At 35.1% G+C, this 16,056-nt stretch overlaps 1 protein-coding gene across 9 annotated transcripts in view; it reads right to left on the bottom strand.

Moving 5' to 3' along the window:
* Nucleotides 1-1,878: 1,878 nt before the first annotated feature.
* Nucleotides 1,879-16,056, bottom strand: part of LOC123760630 ((E3-independent) E2 ubiquitin-conjugating enzyme UBE2O) — a 68,820-nt gene continuing 54,642 nt past the window's right edge. For 5 of the 9 annotated variants that reach the window (XM_045746366.2, XM_045746370.2, XM_045746369.2 and 2 more), the window contains 7 exons: nucleotides 15,016-15,063; nucleotides 10,714-10,877; nucleotides 8,664-8,831; nucleotides 7,786-7,879; nucleotides 7,248-7,449; nucleotides 6,893-6,999; nucleotides 4,291-4,699 (listed from right to left, as the gene is read on the bottom strand). In XM_045746366.2, the coding sequence (XP_045602322.2) occupies nucleotides 4,431-4,699; nucleotides 6,893-6,999; nucleotides 7,248-7,449; nucleotides 7,786-7,879; nucleotides 8,664-8,831; nucleotides 10,714-10,877; nucleotides 15,016-15,063 (1,052 nt within the window). In that variant the 3' untranslated portion in view covers nucleotides 4,291-4,430. Of the gene's footprint in view, nucleotides 4,700-6,892; nucleotides 7,000-7,247; nucleotides 7,450-7,785; nucleotides 7,880-8,663; nucleotides 8,832-10,713; nucleotides 10,878-15,015; nucleotides 15,064-16,056 lie in introns of all 9 variants that reach the window. The other 4 variants (XM_045746368.2, XM_069328292.1, XM_069328290.1 and 1 more) reach the window with 3 other exon arrangements.

The following is a 16,056-nucleotide window of genomic DNA, read 5'->3' as shown; positions in this document are numbered from 1 at the left end:
TATATAATCAACAGTGATGATATATCAGATCACTTAATTTACATAAATTAACTAGGAAAAGTGAGAAAATTTATTTCATTTATGATAATCAAGTAGAGAACACTTAAGCCAATAATATATTATCACAACAATGACCAATAAAAGTCTGTTCCCAAATACCTCAACACACTTCTCATTCATCTCGTACAACCTCCCTTACATACAATATCAACTCTTAAAAATTGTTATTGTGCATAGAAATATACTTGCTAAACCATTAGGATACACATACACAATATTTGAATGTGAAAGTGCACTCTTACTGTAACATTCCCAAGTGGACATTTGTATACATTTATATACATATTTATTAATGTCATTCAGTAAATGTATTAATCAGTTGAATCTCAATAACAGTTTGACTTATTATGTCCACTTGAGAGAAAACTGACTAGAATATGATGGGCAACAGAATGCCAATTGAGGTTAGTTAATGAAAGCAAGAGTTGAAGATTGGAAAACATTAAGTATTGACTTGCCAAACTTTCATTTTAATGATGCACTTATTTCTGAACAGGAATTAGCAGAACAAAACCAATATGAGTAACAAAAACCAAATACATTAAATAATAAACCTCACTGTTCCTAAACTAAAAAAATAACCATCACTATAAAAAAAAAAATTAAAAACAGGTAGAACCAGGTTGAACAACTGTTATTTATTCATTTGAATATAATAATTTTTTTGTAATTTGTTTTAGAACAATTAGCAAACTGTGTTCCTTGCCAAATAATAAAGTACTGTTATACAGTAATGAAAGATTTTTGGGTATACATGAACTCTTATTTATTTATTTTTCTATACTTTCTCGGCATTATTCTTACCTTCCAAAACATTACTATCTTATTTTAGAACTTGCAAAACTGCAGTATATTGTTCAACATTTAACCAAATTGCTGCTCTTAGTACTGGGGCATACTGAGCCACCACCTATATGAAGGTCAGTGTAAGAAATATATTCTGGCTTTCCGTTGTATTGAAAATATGAAAAACATCCCCAAAATAAAACTGCCAATTTTTACCACAGAGCAAAGAGAGTTGAACAAAAATTAATCTGGATCTCAAAATATGATGTGGCAAGTGAATCAATTGTGATGTGATCCACAGCAAAATAAATGCAAATATGTAATGAGCCACTCTATGTATTTTGGAATTAAACAATACCAGTCAGCTACAAGTATTAGGCAAATTCTAATACAGGAATAACTGCTGGAAATCAAAATAATGAATATTTTTTTTTTATACCTATACTGGCATAATCACTTACAACAGCTGCCACTTTTGTAGCAATATACGATATATACTATACTAAGGTGGAATTCTTATACTGAAATAAACGGAGCATAATATTCGTTGGCCAGTTAATTTTTTAAATGAATGGATTTTCATGTGGATTGATTAACATGGCAAGTTCAGTGTAATGATCAAAGAGGATTTTAAACAATATTGATAATACTTACGCTGTAAATATTAATCACATGATCCTCTACCAATACTACTCCCCTAAAATAAATTTTACTGTAAACGTTTTTCATTGCATTCTGGTAACTGAATTCTTGGCCATTTACTTTAACACTTTACATACATCATTTAGGCAATGCTCCAAACTAAAGTTGTTAGCACCTATAAGCAGCAAACCGAACCTTTCAGATGTGGTGGTACGGAACAGGAGCCATAAAACCCTGATATTGGGAAGGATGAGGAGCGAGTTGAATTCCAGCCATTTGCTGTATGAACCAAGCATACCTGCTCAACTCTCCCTCCCATCTTTGATTCAAGCCACTAGTACGAACCACTTATTATTATGTTTTTCATTAAAATGCAATAACATTACCAAATGATTTTTTTGTAACTTTACTTCAATGCATAATTGTTAATACAGTATTCTTTTATTTTTTATTTACACTTAAAAGAATATTCAGTAATTTCATTTTGCTTTTCCATCATTTTCTTTTCAAGGTAACATTTTTACTTACGTATTTTTAACAATAATCTATTTTTATCATAAAGACTAAATATTTCTCAGTTTAAATGAAATATAGTACAGCAAATTGTAAATTGTACTCTTCACTATTTTCTTCAAGTCTAAAGGTGCACTTTATACCCCAAACTATGCAAATAAAATTATACCTCTTACATTTCCTCTATTTTTTTTAACCAAGAAAAAAATTTGCACACTAGCAAAGCTCCTTTCTTGCATATTTCTTTTCAAATTATAACAAATCTTTCTCCAAATGAAATATTAACTAGTTTAATGAACACAATTACAGATTACATAACTGCAAGAATTGTTCGATTGATAGTAACTAAGCGGCCACATAACATATTTATTACCACTGGGATGAGGGAACGAGGGAAGGAGTGGATACCCACATCTCTCTCCACATTCTTTTAACAACAAAAAAATCTCTTAAGAAATAAGCTTTACTCACAAATCACTCAATAAAAACAATAGCAAAATGTAAGTAATAAAACTGATCTATTTTATTTTTCAGCTTCTTGTTCCTCCCTAACATATATTACACTTGTCACCTGTCCCCTTCCATTCCAGTGTACGTCCCATAACCCTACAGGTGCAACATGTCAGTGCAGTTGTGTAGAAGCATATAATGTTAAACAACAGATTCGGAGCTCAATAATTAGCCTTAGGAATTCCCCCTAGCCCTTTTCCAGTCAGTAATATCCCATTTTCCTCAGGCATATTATGAACAATAATGACATGCAACAATGACTAGCTTTGGCTGTGGTGCTTGTTTTTAAGTAATTACAGGAAGCAAACAAGAAAGGAACATTTAATTTGTTTACCAAACACAGTCCTAATACATACAAATTTTGTTTATGAAGCTACATGCTGCCATTACTAGCTGGAAATACTCATACATGAGGTGAATATGGAGTGCATCATTTGCAAATAAAAACAGAAGATATCCAACAAGTAAGACAGTATAACACATAATAAAACTATAAAATATTTTAAAGTTTCTAATATATCATAAGACCCAGCATAAAAACTAGTTCATGGCAACATTATAATAGAACTAGTGGTGCTCAGAAATATTACTCAATTTGTTTAAGGTTAACACGTAATGAAATACAACGAAACATATTTTGCTTTATAAAGTTGAACTTACATTGAGGGTGATTCCAGCTGGATCTTGTACTGCATAGGACTGGCTTCATGATGAGAAGTACGTTCTCTCCACAGTTTCTATCATTTTCAACATTTATAAAATTCTGAAGCCAACTGAGCTTTCGAGATTCTCATTATCATATTTACAGGAGCAAAGCAGTAAAGAAACACAAAGTGTTGAATACAGTAATCTTCCTGACAACTATTGCTGATAGTAAAACAAAACATTACTTACAAATCTGTATCCTGATCATCTATAGCCTTGCAAAATTAGCCAAAAATCTCTCAGGAATCACACTATGAATACCATAAAAGATATACAAAGTCAAAGATCCAGCAAGATAGTATGTATTAAATAGCATAGATGATCAAGGCAATACTAAAAAAAAACAAAAAAAAAAAAAAAGAGGCACTTTGAAAAGAATCTATTAAAGAAAAATTGATTGATTTTCGAAGTTAACAAATTATTTGGGAGTAAACGAATAACTGTACAATACTGTAAACATAAAATACTTTGTTTAGAAACACTAGAAATATCCCAGTTCCTTTGCAAAGGAAAGTGCACCAATACAGTACCATTAAGTTCACGACAAATATATTTGTCTTCATAAACATCACTCCATAATCCACCTTAAGAGGATGGTTAGGGTATGCCTCATTTGGACAGCAAAGCCATTAAAATTATTCTTTTCATACATAAAGAGGAGAAAAGATTTATGACAATGTAATCTCTTCAAATTCTTAAAACTTATTTATTTTTGCAGCAACAAAAGGTACTGGGATAGTAAACAAAGCAAAGATACGCTAATTGTAAAAGAAGCTATGTAGAAGAAATGAAATGAAATGTGAAATTATAAGGAGAATGTTTATATGAAACTCATTTGATTAATAAATATTAACAATGACATGTGATAATATTTATAAACTACACCAAAAAATGTATTATATATATATAAAAAAAGGATAAATTATTACAAAAGTTTGTCAAGAGAGCTGTGTACATAAAATGAACGTTTTGGTACAAGTTACATATAATCTTTGGAATAAAAAAATCTTAGTTGGGATGGCAATATATCATCTCCTTTTAGATTCATTACAAAAAGGGAAAATATCTAACTTATTACTGTAGAGGACCGGAATCTGACATTGTCCACAACTTGCAAAACTTAACGAACACCACAACCCGCACAGGCACTGAATATTAACATTAATAAATACATTAATAATAACTGGGATAGATGGGCTAGAATTGGACAATAGCTACGAGTTATGACCAACAATATTATCTGCTTCTGTCTTGACAGAGGCAGCTTTAGTAACTTTAGTTTCAATGTTTCCTGTGACCACCGATGTTGTGGGCAGCTTCATATCTGCTATACTAAAACCAGGAGCAGCTTGATGATCTGTTGACACTCCTACAGACTCCAGAATGCCCTTAAACTGCTGAAGGGTTTTCCGTAATGTAATACAAAAACCTTTAGAAGCTGGAATAAGTGGAAATTCTGGCAGTTCAACTTTGGTACTGGTATCTGAGGGAAACAAAAAATAAAGCGTTGAATGTAATGAAACACCATTTTCTGGGCGAGCCCCAGAGGCTCCCTGAAGCTATCCGAACTGATATATGCTATACAGTATTAATTTGGGGTCATCAGTCACAGGAGTCCTTTTGCCTACCAGGGACCATGAGCCAGAACCTGGCCTCCTCAGAGAGGCGCAGGAAGTAATAGCCAATGAGCACTTTACATTTAAAATATGTCATAATTGCCATCAACCGAGAAGGGCACCCAGAAAGGTGGGCAAAACAAAACAGACCACAATCTGGTGAAAATTGTGACCTACGTCCAAAAAGTTCAAACAAACTCTCCCGAAAAGAAAACAAACAAGCAACACTTCATCCAACTAGCACTCCCGCTAGTTAGCGCCCCCCCCCTCACCCTCTAGGCCGGCATCCCACCACCCCAGTTCTTGAACAATGAAGACCACCAACAGGAGGGGGAGGGAAGGTGTCAGAGAACCTCCGGGGCTCACCCAGAAAATGACATGTCATTACATTCAACGCTGGTTTTCTGTGGGGAGACCCGTTGGCTCCCCGAAGCTAACTACCCACAGATAAGTAAAAACATGGACTTGCCCAGGAGGCAGCAGCACAGCAGGTCTCAAGGAGAAGTAGGAACTGACGGCTGCGACAGGCTCCCCAATGCAACACAAGGCCGTAGAGGGCCCGGGACGTTCACGAGACAGCTGGCGGCCATTACCCTGTTCAACTTCCAAAACCCCAGCATCCAAATGTCAACCAAAGACTCGTTACCAAAGACAGCTGCAAGAGCAGCATACTTACTCACATCATGGGCACAAGGGTAGACCGCAGGCTGGCTAGACTTAATTACACTGCGAACAACCTGAGAACCACAAGCTCTGGAACAGGTAACCAGGGGAAACTGAATCCACCCAGAGCGAGTACACCGTCACTGAACCAGTGGCCCACAGGTAGCGACGTAAAGCCACCACCGGACACAGCACATGATGCGCCCCTGGCCTAACTTTATTTTTTTGCAGGGATATTCCTGCATGGGCCCTAACATCAGCCGCTACATTGAAGTAAAACTAGTTGCGCCAGCTGCAATGCGCTCATCCCAGCCAATAACACTCCCCGACCTGAGGCAAGACTGAAAGCCCAAGACACCTGACGTACCCCAAGGGCGAAGACAACGTCAAGCGACGAAGTGCCCAAACAGAGTGATTCCAAAATACCCCAGGGAAGATAACCCTGACACGCAAGGGCAGTACTTACGGAGCACCTAGGGAAGGTCACCCAAGGTGCATACTGCTTGCTCTTGTACACTAAGACACCTGGCCACCACACCACACACACAGCTGGAACAGCCACACAAGGCAAAAATCCAAAACAGGAACTTGAGGTCATAGGTGACCGATCTGACTGCCAGCACATCAGTTCAAGAACAGGGGTGGTGGGCTGCTGGCTCCCAGGGGTAGCACTAGCGAGCAGGCGTGGCAGTTGGATGAAGTGTTGCTTGTTTGTTTTCTTTCTGGAGAAGTTCTTTTGCTCTTTTTGGATGTAGGCTGATTGTGGTCTGTTTTGTTTCACCTATCTTTCTGGATGCCCTTCCCTGGCGAAGCAATTATGACATACTTTAAATGTAAAATGCTCATAGGCCATTGCTCCCTGCAATGGTGCCCTCCCTGGCTCTGAGGGGGGCCAGGTTCTGGCTTGTGGTCCCCTGGTAGGCAAAAGGACTTGTGACTGATGACCCCACACTATTACAGCACATATCAGTTCAGATAGCTTCAGGAGCCTCTGGGGCTCCCCACAGAAAAGGTATTAACATATATAAATATCCTTTGCATTGTAAAGTAGCCTGATATAATAAAGCAATCAAACCAAATTATAGTAGTCTTCCTGACTCTCAACTTCCACCATTAGGAATCAATGTAGTATTTTTCTCTATAGGATATCTAGATAATTTACATGCAATGTATACAGAACTAAGACAGCATGGTTATTCAGATTGGTTAGTTTTAAATGTTAAAATTACTTGGTAAAGGGCTTAAGTGATAATGAAGCATTGTTGTGCTTACTCTTCCTAATACCATGTTCACAAATAACCTTTTGAAAAATGTGTGCTTACAATGCACCGAAAAAACAGTATAATTTTTTATTTTTTTTCTGCTGCCAAAGGTAAAAGATAAAATAAGTACTGTACCTGATTTATGTATTTCTCTGAAGGTAGTGGGTGTTGTTGGTGAGAGTGGGTGACAGATATTGTAATTCTCAGATATTTCAAGCCAGCACTCCAACCTCTGTACTTGTCTGCAGGTAGACGATAGTTACAATTATTCACTTTATTTTATATTGCTTTTGTGTATGTGAATGACAGTAGTAATTTATAGGTACTGTATATAAAAAGTAAATGCCAGTTAGAGAGAGTTTAGGCAATTAAATAAAAACACATGCAAATGAAGATTAAGGAAGATCTAAAGAGGAATATACATCACGTTGTTACAAGGTGTTTATTTGTCTTTTGAAATTAAAGGTTCATGAGCAGGGAACAAACTTACCGAAAGGCTTTCATATGAAAATGATGAATAATTTCATTTTTAAAGATATCAGGTGGTGCCTGGATCACTTTTGCCATAGCCTGAATAAGTTTAAGGACTACCATTTCATTGTACATGCGCGAGTTTTCCCGTCCCTGCTGTGTACCTTTCTGACGCTCATATCCAGCTTCATTGAAGTATGGTTCACTCACTAGGATCAAACCTACAAAGGAAGATACTTTTTTTTTATCAAATATTCACAAAAACAAAACTATACACACATAAATACTGTACAATATATTCATATTTTTATTTTGGCTCAAATTTATATAACAGTAAATATTTCAATATACTGGGACAATGTAAAAAATTACCTTGCTTGCTAAACTTATTTCCCAGCCTATAATTTATAATGTTGTCGGGAAAGTTTAGCAGTTCATGATGAGTGGTTCATCATGAGCTAAACAATATCTATAGTAATGGTTTGTCTGCGTGTGGCGGTTCTCTTCACAAAACCAAAGAGGTCACTGATCAAGCAAATAATGCAACTGACACTAACCCTGTATAGAAATGATGACCTGAAGAAGATTACTTTGGCTTGTCCACACCTCTGTGCCTTTGCCACTCCATGTACCAAGAAGAGATACACAAACCTGCAAAAGAAAGGTTTCACATGGTTTAAGATAATTACCATAAAATACTACTGTATATCAGTAAAAGTATTAGGTAATAATTCTCTACTTTTAGTGCAGCCCAATGTACAAAATTTGATTAGGAAGTACTGTATACAGGTTATCCTTAGTTGTTGTTTTATTATATATATATATATATATATATATATATATATATATATATATATATATATATATATATATATATATATATATAATATATATAATATATTATATATATATATATATATATATATATATATATATATATATATATATATATATATATATATATATATATAATATATATAATATATTATATATATATATATATATATATATATATATATATATATATATATATATATATATATATATATATATATTTTATATTTATTTTAAGCCAAAAAATAGCACAATGTGAATGTTGAGCCATCCCTTGCTGTGAACCAAGAACTGAAGGATTGTTCAGTGTACATAAATGGATTAATTATACATAGCCTGTATTTTATAAACTCATACTGATCAGCTTTCAGTCAGTTAAGAATACATTTGAAAATGAGGTACAGTATGTGACATTGATGTTTTGATTAAAATTTATTAACGAATAAAATTGTTTATAAATTATGTGTATGGTAGATGACCAGATATCTGCTTCATTATATAAAAGAATTACATTCATATTTGTAATGAAAAATACAAATTTTAAATGGAAAATGTAGTTTAGAAAACCAAAAGTTAGACTGTTAATCCCAGAACTGCCTACCTTCCCATCCTCATACAGGTTTGGATTGAGTTTGTCAGAGCAGTAAGTAACATAATGACAAAGTGGGGGAGCACGTGGGTAGTCTGCCGATAACTGGAAGTCAAAAAAGAAGAGGCCATCTTCATATGGAGTTCGTTCCGGTCCTCGAATCATGACTGAGTAGAGATCCTGTCATGAAAGTAAAATAAGTATATAATAACTAGTTTGTAGTACATTTAATTAAAACATAATTTAAATAAATGTATAAGAGCATTCAACATACTTTACAGGTACAACTCAATAGAACAATAGCTCTCAATAAATTCCTCAATGGGATGAAAAGAATTGTAAAATGAAAATAAATTTTGATATACTGTAATGGAATAATGTGTCTGTTAGACCAACATGACTTATTACTGACTTGGTATAGACATACCCACAATTTCATATTTTGTCTTATTACAGTATTTACAAATCTCATGACTAAGTAAATATTAATAAAAAGACAGCTTAATTTATTTATTTAATGTTTACTATACAAGCAGTGTTACTAGAAATTGTTTAATGCAGTTTGTATGTGTAATTTTGTTTAGCATCTGTAATGGCCATAGTGTGCTATAACTGGAAGCATCTCAGCAATGTTCCTTTTTCTGTGCTGCATGAAGTGATATCGCATTACTCAAGAACTTTCACACATTAATAGTCAGACGAGTCAGAAGAGGCAAAGGAAATATCAAAACATGTTAGAGAAGGCTAATTATATTAAGAAAACTTAGGGAGTGTGAAGAGTAAAGTGACTACAGGATCATTCAGTATCAACTCTAGAACTCTGACAGATATAAAGAAACAAAATACAGAAAAAGCAGTGATTGTAAAACTTGAGATAAAACAATCAAAGTACAGTACTAGTATGTGGATCTACATTAAGACATTTTAAAGTGGTTTATTCAGTAACATACTTTGGGAGTGCCTGTTTGGCAGTGAGCAAATCAAATCCCAGTAGAGATGTGCTCTTAACTTGGGAAATCAGAATTTTAGAGAAAGTCTGGCTGGCTTCACAAATTTAAAAAGAAGTGTGAAATTAAGAGGAGGAAAATCTATGGTGAAAAATAAAGTGCTAAAGTGGAACCCTTCAAAAGAATAGTATAGCAAATTGTTTTTGAGCATAGATCCAATTTGTTTCTTATCTACCTGATAATGCTGTTAAAACAGGTCTGAAGTTGACAATTTTTCTAAGACACTGTCCAGTAAAATTGATGAAACTACCTGGTCAAAACGTTAGCAAAGAATATGTGCAGAAGTTGTGTGTGTGCCAGTTTAGATGGCTCTCATAAAAATACAGACAATTGTAGGCAAGACTACAGGACCAACAGGTAGGAAAACTGCTAGCATAGATCTTTTTACTACTAAAATTCCAGCACTCCTTGGGTAATGTATACTAATACATAAATAATCAACCCACATAAATTAAATGAAAGCGACATTTCAGCCCATCCTGAGCACCTATAAAATCGAGACTAATACATGCAGGGAAAATGAGGCCAATATAAGACAAAATAATAGGCGAGTGAAGATGAGTTGACATGTGAGTGGTAAAGCAAAGCATGAAAAACAGAGCCAAAGGCAGTTTCTTAAATCCATAGTTTTCTTGGTTTTCATATGGTACCCTGAGGATGCTTTCAGTGTACAGTATTGATTAAAACCCTACAATATTTCTGTTATCATAAAACTGACTCTCTAATTCAAAATGGTTTGTGTAACTATTTTGTAACCCTAGAAACCATTTTATTATGTTTCAGCATAAAACATGGAATAAATTTACATAAGAATAATAAACAAACATCATATACAGCACAATAATTTAAGAATACATCAAACAGATGGAAATAGAAGTACATACAGTAGTATATGTTGAAATTTATTATTTATTTGATGACAACATAATAAAGTATAGCTTACAAACTCGAGTAAATACAAACACAAATACTGTAATTGTGTGTGTGTGTGTATTTGTCAACAAAAACAAAGGGCGCCACAAAATTTAAGTAATTCTTGAAATGAAATACCTTACCATTCTATCCTCATAGCCTCTGACCCAGATGCCTGGAGGGAGGGATGTTGTTAACAACTTCATTTCTTTGCGAACTGTTCTATAGAAATGTGGCGGATCAGTTGGCTGAAACATTGTCAGCTTAAATTTATGACTATCAGGAGCAGCTTCCAATACCAGAAAACCTGAAAAAGACCAACAGTAATAAGCACTCACTACTGCAGTTATTGCAACAAAATAAATACATTCTGTACTGTACCTGGAAAAATATACAGTAGATCATATGCTTCATTCTATTTGCTTTGATTTGTAATCTTAAATGAGTTTACAGTAAGCAAAATGTATCTCAAAATAGTAATGCTTTATGTGCTGCTATGGATTATGGCAGTCTCCTAAGTCAATGTGAAATATGACTACTGCACAACTATAAATCAAATATATTTTCACCCCTTAGTCAACAATAATTAAAATACAACTTGTATAAAAAGTAATGAGTCGTGGTCACAAAATGGTTAGGGGTGACAATCTGCTGGCTCAAGTTCGATTCCCAGTGTAAACAACTGACACCCAGTTCACGTAAATACTCATTTTTTTTCCTTGAGCAGATGAACTGGTATCAACACTGGCTCAGAAACTGTTTTCTTAGTTCTGTGACTAGCTAGCAAGCAATAATGTATTTGGCCCAAGTTCTCTATAGCTGCTTACATCAAAGGACACAGACTCATTTACATTTTATCCTGAGACAACTTGAGGTGACATTACTAATTATTTGATATTTATAATTCATTCAAACATTCCTACACAGCATGAATAACTACACATATTTTAGCTACTGACAAGCAATCAAGCATCAATATATACATTGTATACATTTTTGCATATATCAATGTACCTGTATACATGTGTGTGGGCAACCTGTCCTCTCGAATAATACTATACATCGCATCTTGACATCAAAATCCACAACTGACAAAATATGATGTACTGTACATACTATGCTAGGAATCATAGTGGCTCAAACATTCAGATTTTCTATGTATGGGGCACTTGATTAGGTAAGGTCTGGGTGTTTTAGTACATTGTTTACTGTCTATTGCAGCAACTCGAGAGGATGGGCTGGTATGGGACTAATTGTCTTTTGAGATAGAGTAAAAATAGCATGATCAACTTCAAGTCTTGGTCAATGGTCAGTAAAACTGGGAGAAAAGTTGAAACACAATATTTATTGTCTATAATTGAAAAAGTACCAGTTTTGGTTGTATTTTGCAAAACATTGAGCAATTTTATAAAACTGCGATCAAATTTTAATGCCAAAAGTAAAGCTGTATAATTTTTCTTCCAGTCACATTCTGAATTTTAACTGCAAAAATTCTAAAACAATACAGACTAGTGTCTTTGAATATCAACAAAAACATTAAAAATGTCAGAAAATTTTGCACCAACTGATATTTGTAATATTACAAAATTTAAATTAAATAATTATCAAAAGAAGGCATCAATAACCCTGCCAACATCCGTAGATTAAGGAATTAGTGACTGGGTATCAAGTTGAACAAGGAATGTCTTTTAGGGATATAGGACAAGTGAGACTGGTCTCCTTAGAGGCAGTGTTTGCACATTCATTAAGGTCAGCACGAATATGGCTAGGAACCCAGCAAAAATCAACTGTCTTAAATCTGCTAGAGATAAGAAACACTGTTAAATTTTGACTACCACAGGATGCAAAGGGTTAAATGACTCCAGAGCCAAAAGAACACTATCAGAATCAACCGCAATGACAAAGGAATATTGACATCAGAAAAGCAGCTGACAAAGCGCATACAAAATTGCATGAAGTTTTGCTCTGAAGATGAGTCTACAGGGGCATCCAGCATATATAGGTTTGGTCAGGAAAAACAATGGAGTAGCCAACACTGTCAGCAGACTTAGACCTATCTGTGAATAGTGCAATGGAGTGTGTGAGGAACAGATAACCTAACCATACCTTAACCTACTTAACCATGGACAGGGAGTAGATAATAGCACCAATTACATAATGGTTTTGAAGGTATTACCTCCAGGGGTATCTCCTCCCTGAGGACAGGATGGAACAAAAGTGTTCAAGGAAAAGACCCTTTATAACAGAAGGAGAGGTATTAGCCTTCACCATGTGAGGTCAAGACCTTGCAAAACTTTCCACATTGGATCCTCTATTGGGGGGCAAGGTTGGAATGACATGAGGAGATATTGCAAATGTCAACTGAGAGGGAATCTTGCAATTAAGACCTTACAAGAAAAGGAAGGTGGTGAAAGGGAACAGGGCCATCCTGAGGTGGTAACTGTCAAAGCATAGCATAAATGAGTGAGGATGTTGCGGGGAACAATGCGAGGTAGCGAAGGCAGTAATGATTATGATGATCTTGTAGAGTCAGGGTGCCGGTTTCTACAGACAAGCTCTGGGTATGGGAAAATGAAAGACAACAGAGCTGAGGTGTAACCCAGTAAGGTGCAGAGCATGAAGACGAAGAAAGGTCGCGGAAAAATGTGGCAGGCATGCCACTGATGCCCTTCATCACCATGTTTAGCCCGAAGCATCCCTAGTGTCTGGGTGTCCTGATGGTCCTTAACTTTAGGTCCTGGCAAGCCCCGCAGGTCTTTGGTGTGGCTCATTATGGATTAACCCACTGAGCCCACACTCGCTACTTGCGAGTTTGAGGGATGTCTATCACCACTGTTACATGTTGATGGTCATTCATTGTCTCCACCATGTTGCTGATTTGGTGGGTGATACCTTCCACTCTGTGGCTTGCAATGTTTGTGTTCACTGGGTCTGTTCTTGCTAGGCCTTCTTCTAGACATGAGGCTTATCAAGCAGCAGCCTCATTACAGGTTTGTTTCTCTAATATTCATTGTGTGGGGCTTGGTGCTAACATGGCTGTCCTGTAGTTGTCCCTTATAGTGTTTAACCACTGCACTGCGCAAAGCGCCTTTAGGCGCTCAGAGAGTTGTGCTTTTTGTTTTTTAATTTGGCTATATTTTAATGTTTTTTAATGTTTTCATTACTATTTGTGTTTTGAAATGGAAATAGTTGACTTTGGAAACATTTTGACATTAAATTTACCTGAACATTTGTAAAAATAACAAAAATATGTCCTTGACAATTGCACCAAGATGTTTTTGCCGAAAATAGGTGAGCAGTGCAAGGGTTAAGGATTTGTAGTTGGAGCAGTTGGTGAATTCTACCTGTTGAAAGTCAGCCCCTCCTCCTCCTCCTCCTCCTCTAGTTCCTTCTGTGGTAGGAAAAATGTAAATGTACAGCTACAGTGTGAAGTTAAGATTTAACAGAGCCTTAAAACTCGGTAGCTCTAGGCACATGCCTCAATTATATCTATTTTTAAGGCGGTGAATGATGTTTGCCTTCAGCACCTACACTGCTAGTTCATTTCACTTGATCATCACTCTTGTTCCAAATAAGTACTGGATGTTTTTATATCCATTTAGCTCATCTGTGTCTTCAATTTCATCCTTTATCCCTTTGTTATTTTTAATTTGAAAAAGATTATCCCTGTTCATCTTGCCTTCCCCCCTCAGTATCCTGTACAATATATTACAATCATGTATCCTCTGGTTCTTGTCTCTTTCTAGCATTGTTAGGATGATCACCCTAGCCAGTCTTCGTGTCCTTGCTTAAGTTTCTGGTACTAATCTTGAGGAAATTCTCTAGACTTTCCCAAATAAAAATTTGCAGTTCACAAGGTGCAGGTTCCTTGCTGGTACTGCATATGTATGTTCATGTGTGTGCTACATTAATGGATATTGTGGTAGAAGTTTGAACTTGGTAGTCTGAGATTATACAAATAAAACTGGAATCTCAATTCATGACACTCCAAGAGCTGTGCATATTCGTATGAAGGTTCCTTCCTAACTTAGCCTCTGGATGCTTTTTTCTTACCTAATCTAATTAGCTACCACACAACTAGCCACATACATCATGTTTTTCACATTTTCACTATATTCTTTAATTTGTTTACCATTGACCACATATTTTTATAATATATTATAGGCTCATTTCTCATCCACATACTGAGTTGGTATTTAGCAAACTTACATAGCTGTTATGGTTGAATTTCCAAGAGCGTGCCAGAATAAGACTTGAATGGGACAAGATGTGAGAAAAGGTCAGCAGAATGTATGTCAGTTCTTTACATATCACCTATATTCAATCAACAGGTATAATAAATACTTCTAGACAATCCATAATAAATTAATAAAATGCTATGTGAACAAATTATCTAAGATCCCAAAGATCTACTACTCCACAAAACTACACAGAATCATTCTCACCGTCTGGCTCAGAGCTTGGAAGACAGTTCCCAAGTGCTAGTCCACAACCTAGGAAAGCAGCATGTGGAAAAGGTTTGAATTAAACTTTCTGATACACTGTGTATCACAAGACGTTCTTTATGATAACTATTATTTTGATTATCATGCACATAAACATGTATAATGGGCATCTTTCACTAAAGTAATACAGTGGAACTTCGATTAACGAATTTAATCCGTTCCGGCACCTAGCTCGTCATATGAAACGCTCGTCTTTCGAAACGAATTTCCCCATTTAAAATAATGGAAATAAAATTAATCCGTTCTACCACTGAAAAATATCAATATGATATGCAATTTTGTAAATAATGGAGCAGCCTACCTGACATACACTGAACAATGTTTTGAGTTTCCTAACCCAAATATGCTCAAAAGAGAACATCCTTACTACTAAATGGGACAATCACCATTGTTTTATTTCCCATTTCATGGGTTGGAAGGAAGGCATGTTTATATTTCTAATAATCTATTTATCATACACGCTGCCCTATAATATATTTGTACAAGCATTAATTAACCTCATTTTTACTTGTGTACTGCTTCAGCATTGATTGCAGTAAATCATCATATAAAGGCATCTTTATATTGTAATAACAAAATAATTGGCTTTTGATAAACATTAGAAATACAAATAGACAAACAGAAAATTTATAAATGCTTTTATTCTTACCAAATGATTTATTATGGTGGCTATGCTATATATAAATATAATGATTTGTTATGGTATAAGGGCCTTACAGTATATATAATACAGCCTATCACTTTAAATATCATTGCATATTTCAATTAATGTTTTTAGGAAAATTAAATCTAATTAAAAGTTGAGATCTCGTGTAATGTAACGTACACATACCATATTCTTCACAAACATTAGTCCACGTAAAGGGATTCCATAACTTTCAACAAAATATATAAAAACTTTCTTTGCATATTAAGAACCTATAAAAACTTTCTTTGCATATTAAGAACCTATGTTATATGCATTTGCTAAAAAATTTCCAA

This window comes from Procambarus clarkii, chromosome 21 (assembly GCF_040958095.1).
Source record: "Procambarus clarkii isolate CNS0578487 chromosome 21, FALCON_Pclarkii_2.0, whole genome shotgun sequence".
Classification (NCBI taxonomy): Eukaryota; Metazoa; Arthropoda; class Malacostraca; order Decapoda; family Cambaridae; genus Procambarus; species Procambarus clarkii.
Note: the sequence above shows the minus strand (reverse complement) of the source record. Positions and strands in the feature narration are given on the sequence as shown.